This window comes from Patiria miniata, unplaced genomic scaffold (genome assembly GCF_015706575.1).
Source record: "Patiria miniata isolate m_02_andy unplaced genomic scaffold, ASM1570657v1 HiC_scaffold_20, whole genome shotgun sequence".
NCBI classification, from domain to species: Eukaryota; Metazoa; Echinodermata; class Asteroidea; order Valvatida; family Asterinidae; genus Patiria; species Patiria miniata.
Genome location: NW_024037059.1, coordinates 37,469,405 through 37,485,532, shown reverse-complemented (window position 1 = coordinate 37,485,532; position 16,128 = coordinate 37,469,405). Strand labels below are relative to the sequence as shown.

The 16,128-nt window shown below is 42.1% G+C and overlaps 1 protein-coding gene across 8 annotated transcripts in view; it reads left to right on the top strand.

The window, feature by feature from the left end:
* The first annotated feature begins 3,586 nt into the window (after window positions 1-3,586).
* LOC119728977 (coiled-coil and C2 domain-containing protein 2A-like) overlaps window positions 3,587-16,128 on the top strand; it is a 32,665-nt gene continuing 20,123 nt past the window's right edge. The window contains exons 1-15 of one of the 8 annotated variants that reach the window (XM_038201452.1): window positions 3,587-3,650; window positions 4,925-4,999; window positions 5,532-5,631; window positions 5,971-6,021; window positions 6,698-6,772; window positions 7,479-7,695; window positions 8,019-8,140; window positions 9,540-9,662; window positions 9,978-10,073; window positions 10,633-10,990; window positions 11,573-11,712; window positions 12,499-12,627; window positions 13,164-13,376; window positions 14,075-14,208; window positions 15,493-15,633. In XM_038201452.1, coding sequence (XP_038057380.1) covers window positions 4,989-4,999; window positions 5,532-5,631; window positions 5,971-6,021; window positions 6,698-6,772; window positions 7,479-7,695; window positions 8,019-8,140; window positions 9,540-9,662; window positions 9,978-10,073; window positions 10,633-10,990; window positions 11,573-11,712; window positions 12,499-12,627; window positions 13,164-13,376; window positions 14,075-14,208; window positions 15,493-15,633 — 1,910 coding nt within the window. In that variant the 5' untranslated portion in view covers window positions 3,587-3,650; window positions 4,925-4,988. Of the gene's footprint in view, window positions 3,724-4,920; window positions 5,000-5,531; window positions 5,632-5,970; window positions 6,022-6,697; window positions 6,773-7,478; window positions 7,696-8,018; window positions 8,141-9,539; window positions 9,663-9,977; window positions 10,074-10,632; window positions 10,991-11,572; window positions 11,713-12,498; window positions 12,628-13,163; window positions 13,377-14,074; window positions 14,209-15,492; window positions 15,634-16,128 lie in introns of all 8 variants that reach the window. The other 7 variants (XM_038201451.1, XM_038201450.1, XM_038201449.1 and 4 more) reach the window with 7 other exon arrangements.

The following is a 16,128-nucleotide window of genomic DNA, read 5'->3' as shown; positions in this document are numbered from 1 at the left end:
ATTTTACTAAAAAAGCAAGGTTAACCCCTTACAAGCTGCAATTTTCCAGAAACATCTGATTTTTCCCAATTTTGCTAAAATGTAAAGCTAACTCCTTGTAAACTGTTAAATCAATGCATGGAGTGTCCCATTTGACTTTTTTAAAACAAATTATTTTCCCAGTTTTTAGGGTAAAGGAATTTTCTCTTTCTCCTTTCTCTTTTGTTTTTGCGAATTAACTCATTCGTATGGAATGCTCATAGTCAATCAAAGAATATTTCACACATAGGGGCCTAAATTATATATTTTTAAATTTAATAGAGACGCATTGATCGTGCTATCATATACCATTCTAATACCATTGCGAATTACTGTATTGTTTGGAATGCTCACAATTAAAGACACGTTATTTGAAAGATGTATGAATAATATTTATATTACAATGTACATCTTTATTCTTTCCTGGTATAATTTATGGCGTTTCTTACGTCAATTGGCAATCGCGTCATTAGGCCTATATAATTCTAGTCAAATTGATCAAACGAAACTCCGTTTTGATTATAGTCAATTATGAAATATTCATTGATTTATGACATACACCTTTGTTTCAATTTTGATACTACCCGTAGACCTGCGGAGCAGCTGTAGATATCAAACTAAACCAAAGTATAAAAGATAGAGGGTAAAAAAAAATCAAAAAGTTATGTGCTAGTCAAGCTTTCAGGGATCGGTCTGAGCCATAACAATGCCCCAGCCGATCCCTTAGTTCTCTTCCGGGGTCTCGGCCTCCCCGACCAATACACACTTCCTTCCCTATCCATCCATATAACCCCGGAGGGCCAGGCACCATGTAAAAGCAAAGAGCTAAGGGAGGAACAGGGCGGCCCCTAAGCCCTGATCCTCCGAATGGACCACATGCCCTGAACCTGTACGAAGGCGCCAACCTGGAACTCGCGGACAGTACCAGCAGCAGTGCTTACCGATTAAGCTAAGGTACTGTTGGTACTTTACGACGGGAAATTAAATCTCTTATAGTGAATAATTGAACTCATACGTTAAAAACCAAAAAGACACCAGCGGGATTCGAACCCGGGACCCCGCTAACCGCGGACGACGAATCGTAACCACTCGGCCATTTCGTTACCTTAGAATTTTCCTTAAACTGAGAAAAGTTGTCTTTATAGGTGAGCAAACGCGCCAGGAAGATTACTTGGTCCATTTGCTTTACCTTAATGGGTAAAACAAGTCGATATAATGAGCCCAGTGTGTTTGGTTTGTTAGGAAGCTGCATAACACAGCCTAATGTGCAAAACAGTCGTGTGCTAGGCGGATCATTACGCAACAATGAACACCGCAATTGTGTATTTTCAAAAGGCAGACGCGTAGATTTCTACTCTTTGTATCTGGGCACATATTTCTTAAAAAGAAAAATAGAGACTGTCAGCGAATCTCCGAGAGTTGAAAAAAAGGATCGTCCCCTCGATAGACCTCAGACTCAGTAAAGTTCAACATTGGGCTCTTTTTCAACAGCTGTTTTTGCGGAAACTTTACATCTGGATTTTTTAGAAGCATCTGATTTTGCCCAATTTTATTAAAATATGCTCCAAATTTTGCTAAAAAAGCAAGGTTAACCCCTTACCATTTTAGATTTTTCATACAAATCTGATTTTGCCAAATTTTACTAAATATACAAGGTACACCTCTTACAATTTAAAATTTTTGATAATTTCTTTTTGCCCAATTTTGCTAGAAATACAGGGTTAAGCCCTAACAATCTGCAATTTTCCAGGATCATCTGATTGTGTCCTATTTTGCAAAAAAAATGCAAGGTTAACCCCTTACAATTTGAATTTTCCAGAAACATCAGATTTTTTCCCATTTTCGCTTTAAAAAAATGCGAGGTTAACCCCTTTCAATTTAAATTTTTTCGTAACATCTAACTTTGCAAAATTTCACTAAAAAAGCAAGGTTTTAATAATCCCTTACATCTGAAATTTTTCGGAAACATCTGATATTGCCCAATTTCGCTAAAATATGCAATGTTCCCCCCTTACAATTTGAAATGTTTCATTAACATCTAACCCCAAACAATCTGCAATTTTCCAGAAACATCTGATTTTCCCCGATTTTGCTAAAAAAAAATGCAAGGTTAACCCCTTACAATTTGATTTTTTTTTCATAAGCATCTAATTTTGCCCAATTTTACATCAGCTTATGCTAACAAATTATCAGGTAACTGGATCATTAAACGGGACAGGTGCACATCGGCCTTGGAGCTCAGACCATGTGTCATGCACTCCTCAATGTATAGATGATGCACATAACACTATGGGTAGTACAGGCACAGCTGGGGGTACTGCCCAAACAATGATGAACGCATTGCGTATGCTTATAGAATTACCCACAATTCCGTTTTTACCGTTTAGGTCTGGCTCTAATCACTTTACGCGATCCCCTGACGTCTCATACACTGACTTTAGGCAAAAAAGTCAGACTTTCGCGGTCTAGTAACCAGACTTTGACTCTTAAAGAAACATCGAATGAAAAGTGAAATATAAAATGCATATTGCAAAAGATCGAATGCAAAATACCGATGAAACATCGAATACAAATAGCTCGAAATGTCAAACATATGTGTGAAACATTGCTCACATATTTGAGAATATCGCAAATATATTGTAAAACAACACACACAATTGTATCGAAAAACATCGCACATTTAATGCAAAAAATCGAACATAATATTGAAAACATCGCACATATATATCGTCAAAAACATCGCACATATAAATTGAAAATCGCATATAAATGTAAAACATCGCACACATATATTGAACATCGCACATATATTGTAAAACATCGCACAAATATATTAAAACATCGCACACTTATATTGAACATCGCACATAAATGTAAAAGATAAGAAACACATATTGAACATCCAACATACTATATTGCAAAATATTGAATATTGCAACGTTTGACACGCCATAAAAGAGTGTTTTCTTATTTTTGTTTTCAATTAAAGCCGGCTTCGGCCTGGCAGATCGTGATCCGCGTTGACAGATGGTGACTGGTATTTGTGTAGCGCGCCCTCTTGGCAAAATGAACTAGCGCTAGTGCCAATTATTACACACTGTAGTTTTTAATTATTTTCGTCAACGGTTCCCGTCGTTTTTCGAGAGTGTTGTGGGATATAACACGACTTATTATTGGACGAAATTTCAATTCTATGCAGCTTGTTTTTCTTGAGTTATCGTCTCCACAAAGAGTGTTATGTTTTTGTTCATCTAAAAATTGTGTTAGCATTGATTTCTTTTCGCGATTAATATATTGTATTTACATTAAACTCATATTAATTCTATTCTTAATCAGTTCCCGTCAATTTTTAAACCTGTCGTGTCATAAATCACGATAAGTCTTTAGATGAAATTTCGATTCAAAGCAATATGTTTTTCTTGATTTATCGTCTCCACAAAGAGTGCTGTATTTTTGTTCAGTTGAAGCCGACTTCAGTTTGGCAGATCGTGATCCGGCCGCGTTGACAGATTCTGAATTAGAGACTTTACGGTGGTATATGCAAGCGCCCTCTATTGGCATAAATTATCGCCGCTGAAAATGACAACATTCCGGCTGGCTGACGATCGTTGTAGCGCGAAATTGTGAAAACGGTTGGTATTTGGAGACACATTTCCCATCGAAGTACGCCAAAGGTTTGGATCTGCTCTGCATTTTTACAGCCTGGTATTTATGCCGCTAAAAATTAGTAGATTAAGTAGATATACGCCTTTTTGTTAGATATTTTTCACCAGATATGTGAAAATCTCGTAGAACCCATTTCGTGATAAATTAAATGCAGGTAAATTCAAAAGTGCACAGTTTATATTTTGCCGGCACCGGTTTACTTTTAGTAAACGAGATCGTCTTTGATTCCTCAGCAAATTATCATTTTAATACTAAAAGAAAGCCGGCACAGCCAATTCTCAAATCCAAACATCCGGACGTGCCGGAAGTAGTGAGCTGCTAATCCACTGCCTGGGAGGCTGGGTGAAAAACAGCAGCACGCCGTAGCGCTTTCGAGTTGTCCAAGGTACGAGTTGCCCAAGGTATGAGATGACCTGTTACCGCCGTAGCAACCAGAAAAACTTCAGCATGCACACACAAACAAGAAGTCAAAAGGGCAGCGAGTTTTGTTTTCACCCATCGTAGGTCGTCACTGAGGTCAGTAAAGTACCATCCGTGACGTGACGCAAGATCCGAGAGTAATAATGATGTAATGATGAGCCAATCAGAGAAGGCCTCCATGAATTAACATTTATTAAACTTTAAGAAAACCGACACCGGCACAATATCCACTGGCACTGCCCAGTGCCTATTAAAGCCTGATCATTTGTTTGAACTGTAATGTTTCTTTTTTTTAAAGGGAATATACATCATTTGCTTTTGCTGTAATTTTCAGAAATGGATGGAATTGGGGGGTTGGAAATATATAGCAAATATAGTTACACTGACTTTTTTGAGGTTTTGGGTTCGAAAATGCTATAAAAACCAAGAAAAACGATCATTTTCCTGTAGTCTGGTTCCCTGACTCCATATAAGAAGAAACAGAGCAGTTTACATACATTGGGGAATTGTAAGGTCAGGGAACCAGTCTAGGTGGCTCGTACCCGTTCATAGGTTTGTAATCGATTGCAAACAAGTGCGATGGTCAATTGGGGCCAGTATTTGAAAAAAAGCCAGTTGTTTCCAACGCTGATCGGCCGATCAGCGTTGGAAATTGATACAAAAATACCACTTTTCTTTAAAATGACAGTATACCAGGTGCCATGATTTTACAGGATGCTTTACACTGTCATTCACTAACAGTCCAGCAAGGTAATTCAAAATGATTTGATAGTTTTATTTGTTGATGTTTGCAAATGTTGTATTTTCCCTTTAAAGCAAGACCAAGAATTTTCATGGCAAATTCATCATAGCAGTCCTAGCAGCATGCAGTAGACAGAGCCATTATGTCCACTTCGTAAGTTGTGTTTGTTGCCAAATGAAAGTTTCTATACTTGAACTTCCATTCACTTTCAGGTCTGTATTTTGTTTAGGCCAAGAAATAAAATAGTTCTGCTTCTGGTTTCCCTACCTACCCTATTCTGTCAGCCCCTACCCTAATTTTTTTTTTATGGGAAAACTGAGAAAAAAGCCCACCCAAACCATCAATTTCTTCCTTTTAACCTTGATTACCCACAAGCACCTCCATGTGATCGTACACAAAAAAGTGGCAAAGAAAAATAATTCCCTACCTACCTACCCTATTTTTGAATGCCATGTAATCGGAAGCAGAACTTTTTTGGGGGGGGGGGGCCTTATTTTTAATTTTTTAATTTTTTTTTTTTTTTATGAACGAGATTCATTCAAATCACCCCGCTAGAAGTAAGAAGCTGAGTCCAGTTTGTTTGTTTGTTTGTTTGTTGGGTTGCTTTGTGTAACCCTCAGCTAAAGTAAATTCACTTGACAGAATAATAATAATAATACTAATAGTTTGGTTTGCTTGTCAATAGAACATTACAGCAGCGCATCATGAAGCGCAGGAAGGACCTGCGCGAGTCTATGACTCCCACCATGGACCTAGAGATGACACAGTCTACTAGTAGGAACGGGGTGAGCCAATCAAATCATCCAAATTGAATCACATGAATTTGTCGTCCAATCAGATTGCCCTCCAGCCAAACAATTTTTTCCCACATTTCTTGTGGCATGCCTCCTTCAAAAGTTTAGAGGGGTGTACAATATTTTTCACTTTGATAATAAATGAAACAAAAGTAACAATGCATATGAAACTAAGAACGCACGTGTGATTTTTTTAGTCAAATAAAAGCTGTTAAAATAGTCATAAGTGTCGTTTCTAATCTGTTACGATTTTAAGCACAAAACACCTGTTGTTCCGGTACGAGAAGAGTTTAATTGAAAAATGTTCCCTGAAATTTCCATTTTATTTAGACTGTTGCAATGGAACATGACGGAGTTGAAGAAATGGAGACAATCGTGGATGTAAGTGAAGATGGAAATTCACAAAGCTGTCTTTAAATCTTGGGGATTTTTACATTTTGTTATTTTAACATATTTTAATAATAATAATAATAATGTGGGAGGCTAATCATCCTTACTCGCAGCTGGTATGCTGAATTGCGAAGGATGCGGCTACAACGTGGTCGGGCCGCTGGCACGTAAAGGCGCCTATGGCTGCCGGCCACATCGACCCATATATGACCACGGAGCACAGCCTGAGATCGAAAGTGTTTGATTTTTCTGGAGGGAGAAAAACCCTCGTGGCACAGGAGAGAACCAACGCACAACTCTACTCATTAAGCATTGTTGAAGAAACAAATCTTAAATTATATGTATTTTGCAGGAAATCCCCCTTAGGAAACTGATGTGCCTGATTTGTATTTGTTGAACACAGAAAAATGACTCAAAAGGGATTCAAACCCATCACCGTTTGAATACGTCACTAGTGCTCTACCAACTGAGTTATCCAGATCTGATCTGGCAGCTTCCCAAAATTGTTTATTTTTGTTTTCGTTTTGCTGGTCAGGGATCTTTTATATTACAAACACGCGCACTGGTGTGTTCCAACAATTATAATTTTAGGTGAAATTTTGAGTGAATATTTTTCCTGCTTTTAAAGTTTCATCACTTTGTTTATTTGTTTACATTTTTCTTTCAGCCAATGGAGGAGATCCGGGAAGCCGAAAACCTGGTGGAGAAGCTGACCTCAAATCGCGAAAAGAAACTGAAAGAGGTGAGATGATCGTCACCAGTTGCAAAGCAAAGAGAGGGGGGGGGGGGGGAGTTACCTTCCCACCCCCTGACAAATAATAAAGAAGGAAAAGAAAATGAAATGAAAAAAACCCTGGAGAGGCCAGACACACCAAGCATACCCAGCTAAACCCAACCCAACCCAATCCAACCCAGCCAAACCCAACCCAATCTATCAAGACCCAACCCACCCCAGCCCAATCCAACCCAACCAAACCCAACCATACCATACTCAACCCAACCATTTTCCCAGCTAAACCCAACCCAACCCAACCCAACCCAATCCAACCCAATCCAACCCAATCCAACCCAATCCAACCCAGCCAAACTCAACCCAATCTATCAAGACCCAACCCACCCCAGCCCAATCCAACCCAGCCAAACCCAACCATACCATACCCAACCCAACCATACCCAGCTAAATCCAACCCAAGTGTGTATTTGCCTGCAATTAATCGGGGACCCCCTATTGTCTCTCTTTTGCTTTGTACCCTGACAAAAAAAAAAAAAAAAAAAAAAAATGAAAGGAAAAAAACCTGGAGAGGCCAGACACAGCAACGGTGCTATTCAGTACTAATTATTCATATTTGTACTTTGAACAGCGCCTCCGAGCGTCAATTGATGACTAGCCCCTGTCTCCTATTATTTAAGTTAGCCTGAAGTTTTTGAGTTTTTTTGCTATTGGTCAGTTGTCGTCTGCCTTGGAACCTATTGACGACAGCAAGCAGACGCCTTCCAAAGCCCCAAGAAGGAAAGTCAAGCGTCTGGCACCGGAGAGAGAGATTGAGACCATCCCAGAGCAGTTGGGGAGCAGAGAGGATGATGTTGGGCAACAGGAGGAGGGAGAGATGGGCGACGAGGGCAAGGGCAAGAAGAGAAAAGGCAAGGCCAGGAAAGACAGTAAAGGTGAGTAGGGGAATCGCTTGGATGGGATGTTGGGGGGGGGGGGGGGGGGGGGTCACACACTTTCACCACCTCCATTATGCATTAAAATCATAACCTGTAGACAAAATCGTCCTGCTGATAAAACAGTCCTGCTGTCAAAATCATGCATACGTCGTCATATACATCGCAGCAAATAGTTCCACCTGTTGTCGGATAGTGCCTTGTCAATTTTTAACAGGGCCTGATTGGTCAGATGGTGTCCCCGCCCCCACCCCCAACACCCACCACACCCCCAACCAACCCATGGTCTCATTATAACTTCATTTATCGGTATTTTTCTTCAGAGCCAATGAGTATGGAGGAAGCCGTGATAGCTGCTCAGACAGGTGTGGTCATGCCGGAATCCTCCAAGAACCTGAATGCATCCATTAGGGAACGGATCAAAATGAGGGTCATGAAAGCCAAGGTGAGATTAAGAGACACCCAAAGCCAACTTAACCCAATCCTACCCAAACTTAACCCAGCCCCAACCCAACCCAGCCCCAACCCAACCCAGCCCCAACCCAACCCAGCCCCAACCCAACCCAGCCCCAACCCAACCCAGCCCCAACCCAACCCAGCCCCAACCCAACCCAGCCCCAACCCAACCCAGCCCCAACCCAGCCCAAACTCAACCCAGTCCCAACCCAGCCCAAACTCAACCCAGCCCAAATGCAACCCAGCCCAAACCCAGCCCAAACCCAACCCAGCCCAAACCCAACCCAGCCCAAATGCAACCCAGCCCAAACCCAGCCCCAACCCAACCCAGCCCCAACCCAACCCAGCCCAAACCCAACCCAGCCCAAACCCAACCCAGCCCCAACCCAGCCCAAACCCAACCCAACCCAGCCCCAACCCAACCCAGCCCCAACCCAACCCAGCCCCAACCCAACCCAGCCCAAACCCAACCCAGCCCCAACCCAGCCCAAACTCAACCAGTCCCAACCCAGCCCAAACCCAACCCAACCCAGCCCCAACCCAACCCAGCCCCAACCCAACCCAGCCCCAACCCAACCCAGCCCAAACCCAACCCAGCCCCAACCCAGCCCCAACCCAACCCAGCCCCAACCCAACCCAGCCCCAACCCAACCCAGCCCCAACCCAACCCAGCCCCAACCCAACCAGCCCCAACCCAGCCCAGCCCAAACCCAACCCAGCCCCAACCCAGCCCAAACTCAACCCAGTCCCAACCCAGCCCAAACCCAGCCCAGCCCAAACCCAACCCAGCCCAAACCCAGCCCAAACCCAACCCAATCTATCAAGACCCACCCCCAGCCCAATCCAACCCAGCCAAACCCAACCATACCACACTCAACCCAACCACACCCAGCTAAACCCAACCCAACCCACCCCAACCCAATCCAACCCAATCCAACCCAGCCAAACCCAACCATACCATACCCAACCCAACCACACCCAGCTAAACCCAACCCAACCCACCCCAACCCAACCCACCCCAACCCAATCCAACCCAATCCAACCCAGCCAAACCCAACCATACCATACCCAACCCAACCATACCCAGCTAAACCCAACTCAACCCACACAAGTGTGTATTTGCCTGCAATCGGAGACCCCCTATCTTTTGTTTGTACTTTAACTTTTTAGGAAGACCTCCCATATGTTTTGTACATGAATCCAAATTGGGGACCTCTCGGGAATTAGGGACCCTATTGTCCTCTGTTGTTAAACGTCCCCTATTGAATGCAGAAACAAACCCAACCCAACCCAACCAAACCCAACCCTTCCCAGCCAAACCCAACCCAGCAAAGAATTTCAAGAAATAGAACCTTCAAATTCCCCATTCAATTTTTCTGGAATTTCAGGAGAAGGCGGAAGAAAAAGAACGAGAAGAAGTTGAAAAGGACCCAGAGAAGGACCTGCCGTCTCGCCTTCTGCGAGGTCTTCGGGCCAGAGATATGGCCACCAGATTTGATGATCCTTCATTTGTAAGTCATTAAAACGTGAATGTCTTCCACCCTTCGTTAACAATGTAAAAGCTGGCCAAGGCCCAATTCATGGCACTTCCATGCAGAAACCATTGCTGAGCAGAGTTTGTATGCTAAGCAGATATCAGCTGAGTACCAGTCACTACCATTATACACAACATGATATTTTGGCTGGTAACCCATTTTAGATCAGCATTTTGTGCTAACCAGATTTATGAGCTCAGTTGCTCCTTGAAATTGGCCACTGTGTCTGACCAAAAAGTTTGGATTGATATAAAATAGGTTTTTTATGGGTGATTTTTATGATTTTTGTAGTTGACCAAAGAAGAAGAAGAGGAAGACAAGATACTACAGCAGTCACTGGCAGCCAAGAGCAAATGGAAAGCGGCCTTCAAGGCCATCAAGGCACAGGTAAGGACAGATAAAATGAAAAGTGGCCTTCATTTCTGTCAAGGCATATTGATTATATAAAAAGTGGCAGTTGCCGGCAGCCAAGAGCAAATGGAAAATGGCCTTCAAGGCCATCAAAGTACAGGCAAAGACAAAGACAGTTTGAACCAATGGAAGCCAAGATTAGATGAAAAGTGGCCTTCATTTCTGTCAAGGCATAAGTAAAGATGATATGGAAACTGGCCTGCAAGGCCATCAAGGCACAAATAAGGACAAATTGAACCAATATCAGTCAAGATCAATTGGGGAGTGGCTTTTAAAGCCAATGAAGTACAGATGAAGATGGGATGGAAAAATGGCCTTCAAGGCCATCTAAGAACAGATAAAACGGATAATTTCTGTCAGAAAGAGAACATTGAAAGTGGCCTACAAGGCCAGTATCTAGGTTTACAGGATTTGGCCTTCAAGCCTTTCAATACGCACAAAAATATGAACTTTACCATAAAGTTAAAAAAAGTTATATTTAAAAAAAAATTATGCGGTAATGAAAACAAGACTCCTTTTACTGTTTCCTTTTCAGCAATCTATACTCCCTTCCGAGGACGAAATTTACGATTTCTTCACCCGCAACTTTGACCCCGAGCCCGAGGAGCCGCCTAAACCCACCGAAGAGGACGACGTCCCACCAGAGGACCAACCGGGCCCAAGCACAGCCCCACAGGCAACAGAAGGGCAGGCGGAACCCCCCGCTGGCAAAACAACGGCGGGGTCAAAGGGCAAGAAGGAAGGGGAGGAGAAGCCACTGCTCTCAGAGTTTTTCCTCGATCGGGAAAACTGGAAGGATTTCCCGACGGAGATGAAGGGGCCGGAATTCATTGCTCTTCGAGACCGAGAGGACCTGGAAAAGGGATATTATTTCATTCCGAGTGTTGCTGCAAGTGAGTAATGGAAAAAGTGGTAATGGAAAAAGCACAGGAAATCTTGTCATGGAAAATCTGGGAAAAGGTCATGGAAAAGTGGCAACATGAAGGGATCTTTAAGAAGTATGGTTGCATTGTAGAGCAGGATTCTCTCTATTTTGAGGGTGATTTTGATACATGGCAGTCACGAAAAAAAATCTTGGAAACCCATGGAAAAGCATTGAAAATCATGGAAAAACATCAAAATCTGGGTATGGAAAGTTATGGAAGAGACTAAAAGTTATGGAAAGGGGCACATGACAGAATCTCACAAGGATAAGTATGAACAAGTACAATGCCATACTCTCAAGTCTCATAGAGAAAGTATGGAAAAAAAATCTGTTCTGGAAAATCCTGGAAAATGTCATGCAATGGGTTCATATAGTTCATGGGGGAAAAAAGTTGTTAAATTTCCTCGCAGGAATCCATTCCATGAATTTTTATCTCCGCTCTTTCAATTCTGTAAGTCTCTGTACTTGTTTTGAATTCAAATTTCTGGATGAAGGATTGATTAAAAAAGGTCAAATTGATTGATTTTATTAAATCATTCTTCCTGGACAGTTCCTGCTGAGGAGAAGATTGTCGGGGATGCAGAGCCCCGATTTCTGGAGGACGAGGGATTCTACGTTGGAGTCCGGCCGGAGATATCCACACGGAATCAGAACGTGATGGAGCATCGACTGCTGAATCGACCTGATAAAGTAAGAATACAAGAAGTCTTGAAGTTTCTAGTACATGAGGATTATTATTATTATTATTTCTGGTAATGAAACAAGGATTCCTCAAAAGTGCCCTAGGCACTGTAGCTCGCAAGCCTGAAGAAACCTGCAGAGAGGAGACAATGAGAAGAAATTACAGTTTTAGAGGTGGGAGGAAAATCCCAGAAGAACATTCTGGGGAAAACCCACGGAATCAGGTAGGGACTGAAAACCCAATCCACATATTGGCCACGGCGGGATTTGAACAGCGGTGGATGGCGAGGAAAGTACCGCTATGCCAACCTGACTCCCCGACGATGCAGGTAACACATCTCTAATCCTCTCGGCACAATTCAAACTTACGTCTCTGATATCTGTGATGCAATCAGTGTCCCTGTCCCAAATGGCCATGGGACAACATAGAGCAATCTCGGGCGCGAACTATAGGTAACCAAAGTTTGACTGACTTCACTCCAATAGAGGGTGGTTGGTCAACTCTGCTCTAGTCGACCATTTGGAACCTGACTGAGTTCTATTGCTGGTTACAAATAGCCTCATGCATCATCGGGGAGCCAGGCCCAAGAAGTTTTGTGACGACCCTTTGACCATCATTTGACTAGAGGCGTTCGCATGTTGCTCTTAGTACACAGGCGTAAGTTACGTCAGGAATCATGAATCAACCACTAGTCGACTAATGGTCCTCACCCGAACTTGCTCTTTGCTGTCTGTCTCAGTATCCAAAAACATTACAAGTCTATAATTATCTTCTGTATTTCACACAAAAAATAGGGTAAGGAATGGTTTGGTGATGACGGCCGCATCAAAGTTTTGCCGGACCCGCTGAAAGAGACACCGACCAGACCTAAAATTCTTAGCAACGAAGAACGGGAGCCATTTCTGCAGGTTGTGTACAAAAAGGTGTGTATATTGAACTTTTTTCTGGGTGTCTTATTGAATTGGACTAATTTGGCATTGGGATATAGGCTTAAAGGCATACACAATCATTCGCAATTCATGCATTTTGTTCGTTGCCGATAATAACGCCGCTGAAGTATATTCAGCTCAGTGGATAAAACACTCTTTTCAAGAAAACATGAATAACCATTCCAACTGTTTGATACTGAAACAGGATTTCGTTAATACTCCTCTTTATTCCCTAAAATCAGTCATATGACTGATCAGTGGTAATCCCCTACATTTCTTGATTCTCTAAATGACAGCAAGCCAGACGGAATAATATCACAGGGTGTTTAGTATCAGTGCCATCTTTAATCCAAGCAAGCTTTTTGATAATAATTTGGTAGGTTACTTTGGGGATAAAACACACGATCCTATCTTCCTTCAATGATGATCAGGCCACTGTGAAATTGATTGATGATTTTTTTTTTGTGCCTGATATGTATGTATTATACACTGTTTCCTCTCCAAACATTGCTCCAACCTTTACTTGCCAGGCCGTGACCACAGAATTTGACCACCGTTACATCGACGGTCTCGGCGACAACCTCCGCGCTCAGTACCAGCTAGACATCGACGTCAACATGCTGGTCTTCACCCATCATTCCCTGTTTAGCAAGGAGCACGTCCTGGCCTCCAAGCTGCAGCAGATGTACAACCAGTTCTTGAAGAGCAAGCAGAAGAACACGGCCCAGTACTTGAGTGAAAAGGTACGGAACACTGATATTTGACTTGCTTTTAAAGGTACTATACAATATTTGCAATATAAAATGAACAAGAACTAGGTGCGAATTGGAAGCCGAATCAGACCGAATCAAGCCTAATGATTGCAGAATAAAACCGAATTGTAGTGATTTTGTCAAGAATAGCATAAAAATATCTCAAGAATCATCCAGAATGACCCGAAATTTTGCCGATTAAGTGTATTCATAATTTATTCTTATAATATTCGTACAGTTCTTAAGACATTCATAATGATTCGGCATGATTCTGGACTGTTAACACCAAAAATAACTCTATGAAACTTGTAAGATTTGCTGTAAGAATATCCTGACTTAGTTATGAATACAACAAGAATTAACTGAGAATTGTATTTGATTCCCGAATCACGCCGACAATTTTGAACATATCCAAAATTGTCGGAGTGCTTCCTGATCTTTAACAATCTTTCACCGAAACTAACAGAGTCATCCCGAGGCAGGCAAGAACCATTCCCGATTTACCCAAGAATTGCTATTCGCGGCGATTCGGCTTAAAAATCGGGAATGTGTGAACGTAGCATTAAACAAAGTTGGTAGCTTCGCAGCTGCATGGTATTGGCTTCCAAAATCCTTGTATTGTCTTTTTTGGTGACTACTTTTTTACTTAATTTGTGATTTGTTTGTTTGATTGATTCTTCCCTCCTTAGCTCCAAGCGTTGAAGTTGGCGGTGCATAACCTACAGAGCCAGCTGCAAGACCTGAAGTCTCGCAAGATGGACCCGGAGGCGTCCATCGTAGACCAGAGCTCTCAGAGGATGATGGACTACAAGAACGAAATCAGGTCGGAAAGTACTGCTGATCCATAGAGCTGTATTAAATTACTAGAGTGCTAACTCCTCATTCGTTTGCGCGGAGACGCTTTGAAGCCGTCTTGGGCGCAGACATTTTGAATTCATGTGCGTGTTTGTAGAACATAATGAAATGAGATGGATTGAATTTTGAAAGTGTACTCTAAATACAACGCGCAAGAAGAACGTACGCAAACAACTTAAGCGCGGCACGACAGTTTAAAAAGAAAGTCACGGTATCATCTGCAGCGGATATGCGCACGCGTTGCGCTGTTTGCATAGAGCAAATTGAAACGCTCATTTGCTGATCGTGCGTTTCGGTTTTGGGCGTATCGGCTTCGATAACTCATCTGTATAGAATACAAAAGCAGATATGCAAATAGCCGTACAAAAGCCGTCCAAAATTTCGAGTTTTCCATAGGTTTGTGCACAAACATGGATGCGCCCAGCAGGCATCACTTGGTACATGAGTCAGCGCTCTAGTAATTTAATAGAGCTCTATGTGCTGATCTACCTAGCATGACATCCATACATTTTCTCATGACACACTCATGTAAATAGGGTGAAGGTATGGGCTGAAGGTATGGGCTCCATGCACAGGTCAGACATTCGATTGTTTTTGTTTGATAAAATGCAAAGATTTACTCGGCAATACTTTCTCGAGTAACTCCAGGGGTTGGCCAATATGCGTTTTTTCAAATTTGCATGCGAGTGTGAACAGAATCCTCAAAACCAGGCCCCCAAATACTGAGTTCTTTTCGTGTCTACAGTTAAATAATTTACTCTGAGATAGTCAAGCTCCGTGAAGAATTACAAAGAAAAGTCAATATAAGATATTGTGAGTTTTTTAAAGGGAATATATATCACTTGCTTTTGCTGTAATCTTCTGAAATGGATGGATTTGGGGGGTCGGTAATATGTAGCAAATATTGTTACACTGCTTTTTTGGACGTTTTGGGTTCGTAGATGCTATAAAAACCAAGAAAAACAATCACTTTCCTGTAGTCTGGTTCCCTGACTTTATTTAAGATGAAACGGGGCAATTTATAGACGTTGGGGAATTGTAAGGTCAGGGAATCAGTCTAGCTGGCTTGTACCCGTTCCTAGGTGTGTAATCGATTGCAAAAAAAATGCGGACTAACTAAATATGGTCAATTAGGGCTAGTATTTGAAAAAAGCCAGTTTTTTCCAAAGCTTGTCGGCCAACCAGCGTTGGAAATTGATACGAAAATACATGTATCAAATGTTGTATTTTCCCTTTAAAATCATGCTTACAGAGATGTTAGGAGATTGCGAGATAACCAGCTACTCCACGATCGTCAGTTGCTGCGGAACATCCTGAAGGTCTGGAAGGACGTGAAGGCGCTGCGTGAGGAACAAGGCTGCACCAACACTCCCGTCAAACTCAGCATCCACAAGTAAGCTGATTTCATGGAACTGCAAAGCAAAAAAGAAATGCTAAGCACAAAAACATTCGGCCTAGCCAAAGAAGGTTACCGGCTAAAATACCATGTGATGTTTATCCCGCTGGTTGGTACTCATGTGGTTTTTCGTTCAGCACATCAAACTACTCGCCAATATTTTGCCCTGCTGCTCAAAAATGCCAAAAACCCGCAAGGAAAAACCAGCAGCATGATAACGTGCCGACTAATATTTAACCCTTTATCAAAAATTCAATCCACTTGTTTTTGCAATTTTTATACAGCTACTCACCAACAGTCATATCACATTTCTGATTAGCACTGTGACTTATGGAATTCCATCAATATAGAAAAAACAGATAACTCGTAGGTACAGCTAGCTTATCAATCACCTACAGTCAAAGCATAGCTGTACCAAGTTTAAGACGGACACAGCCTGTGAAACCAGCTCCATGTAGGAATGGATTCCTAACTGTTGGAAACAGTCACTTG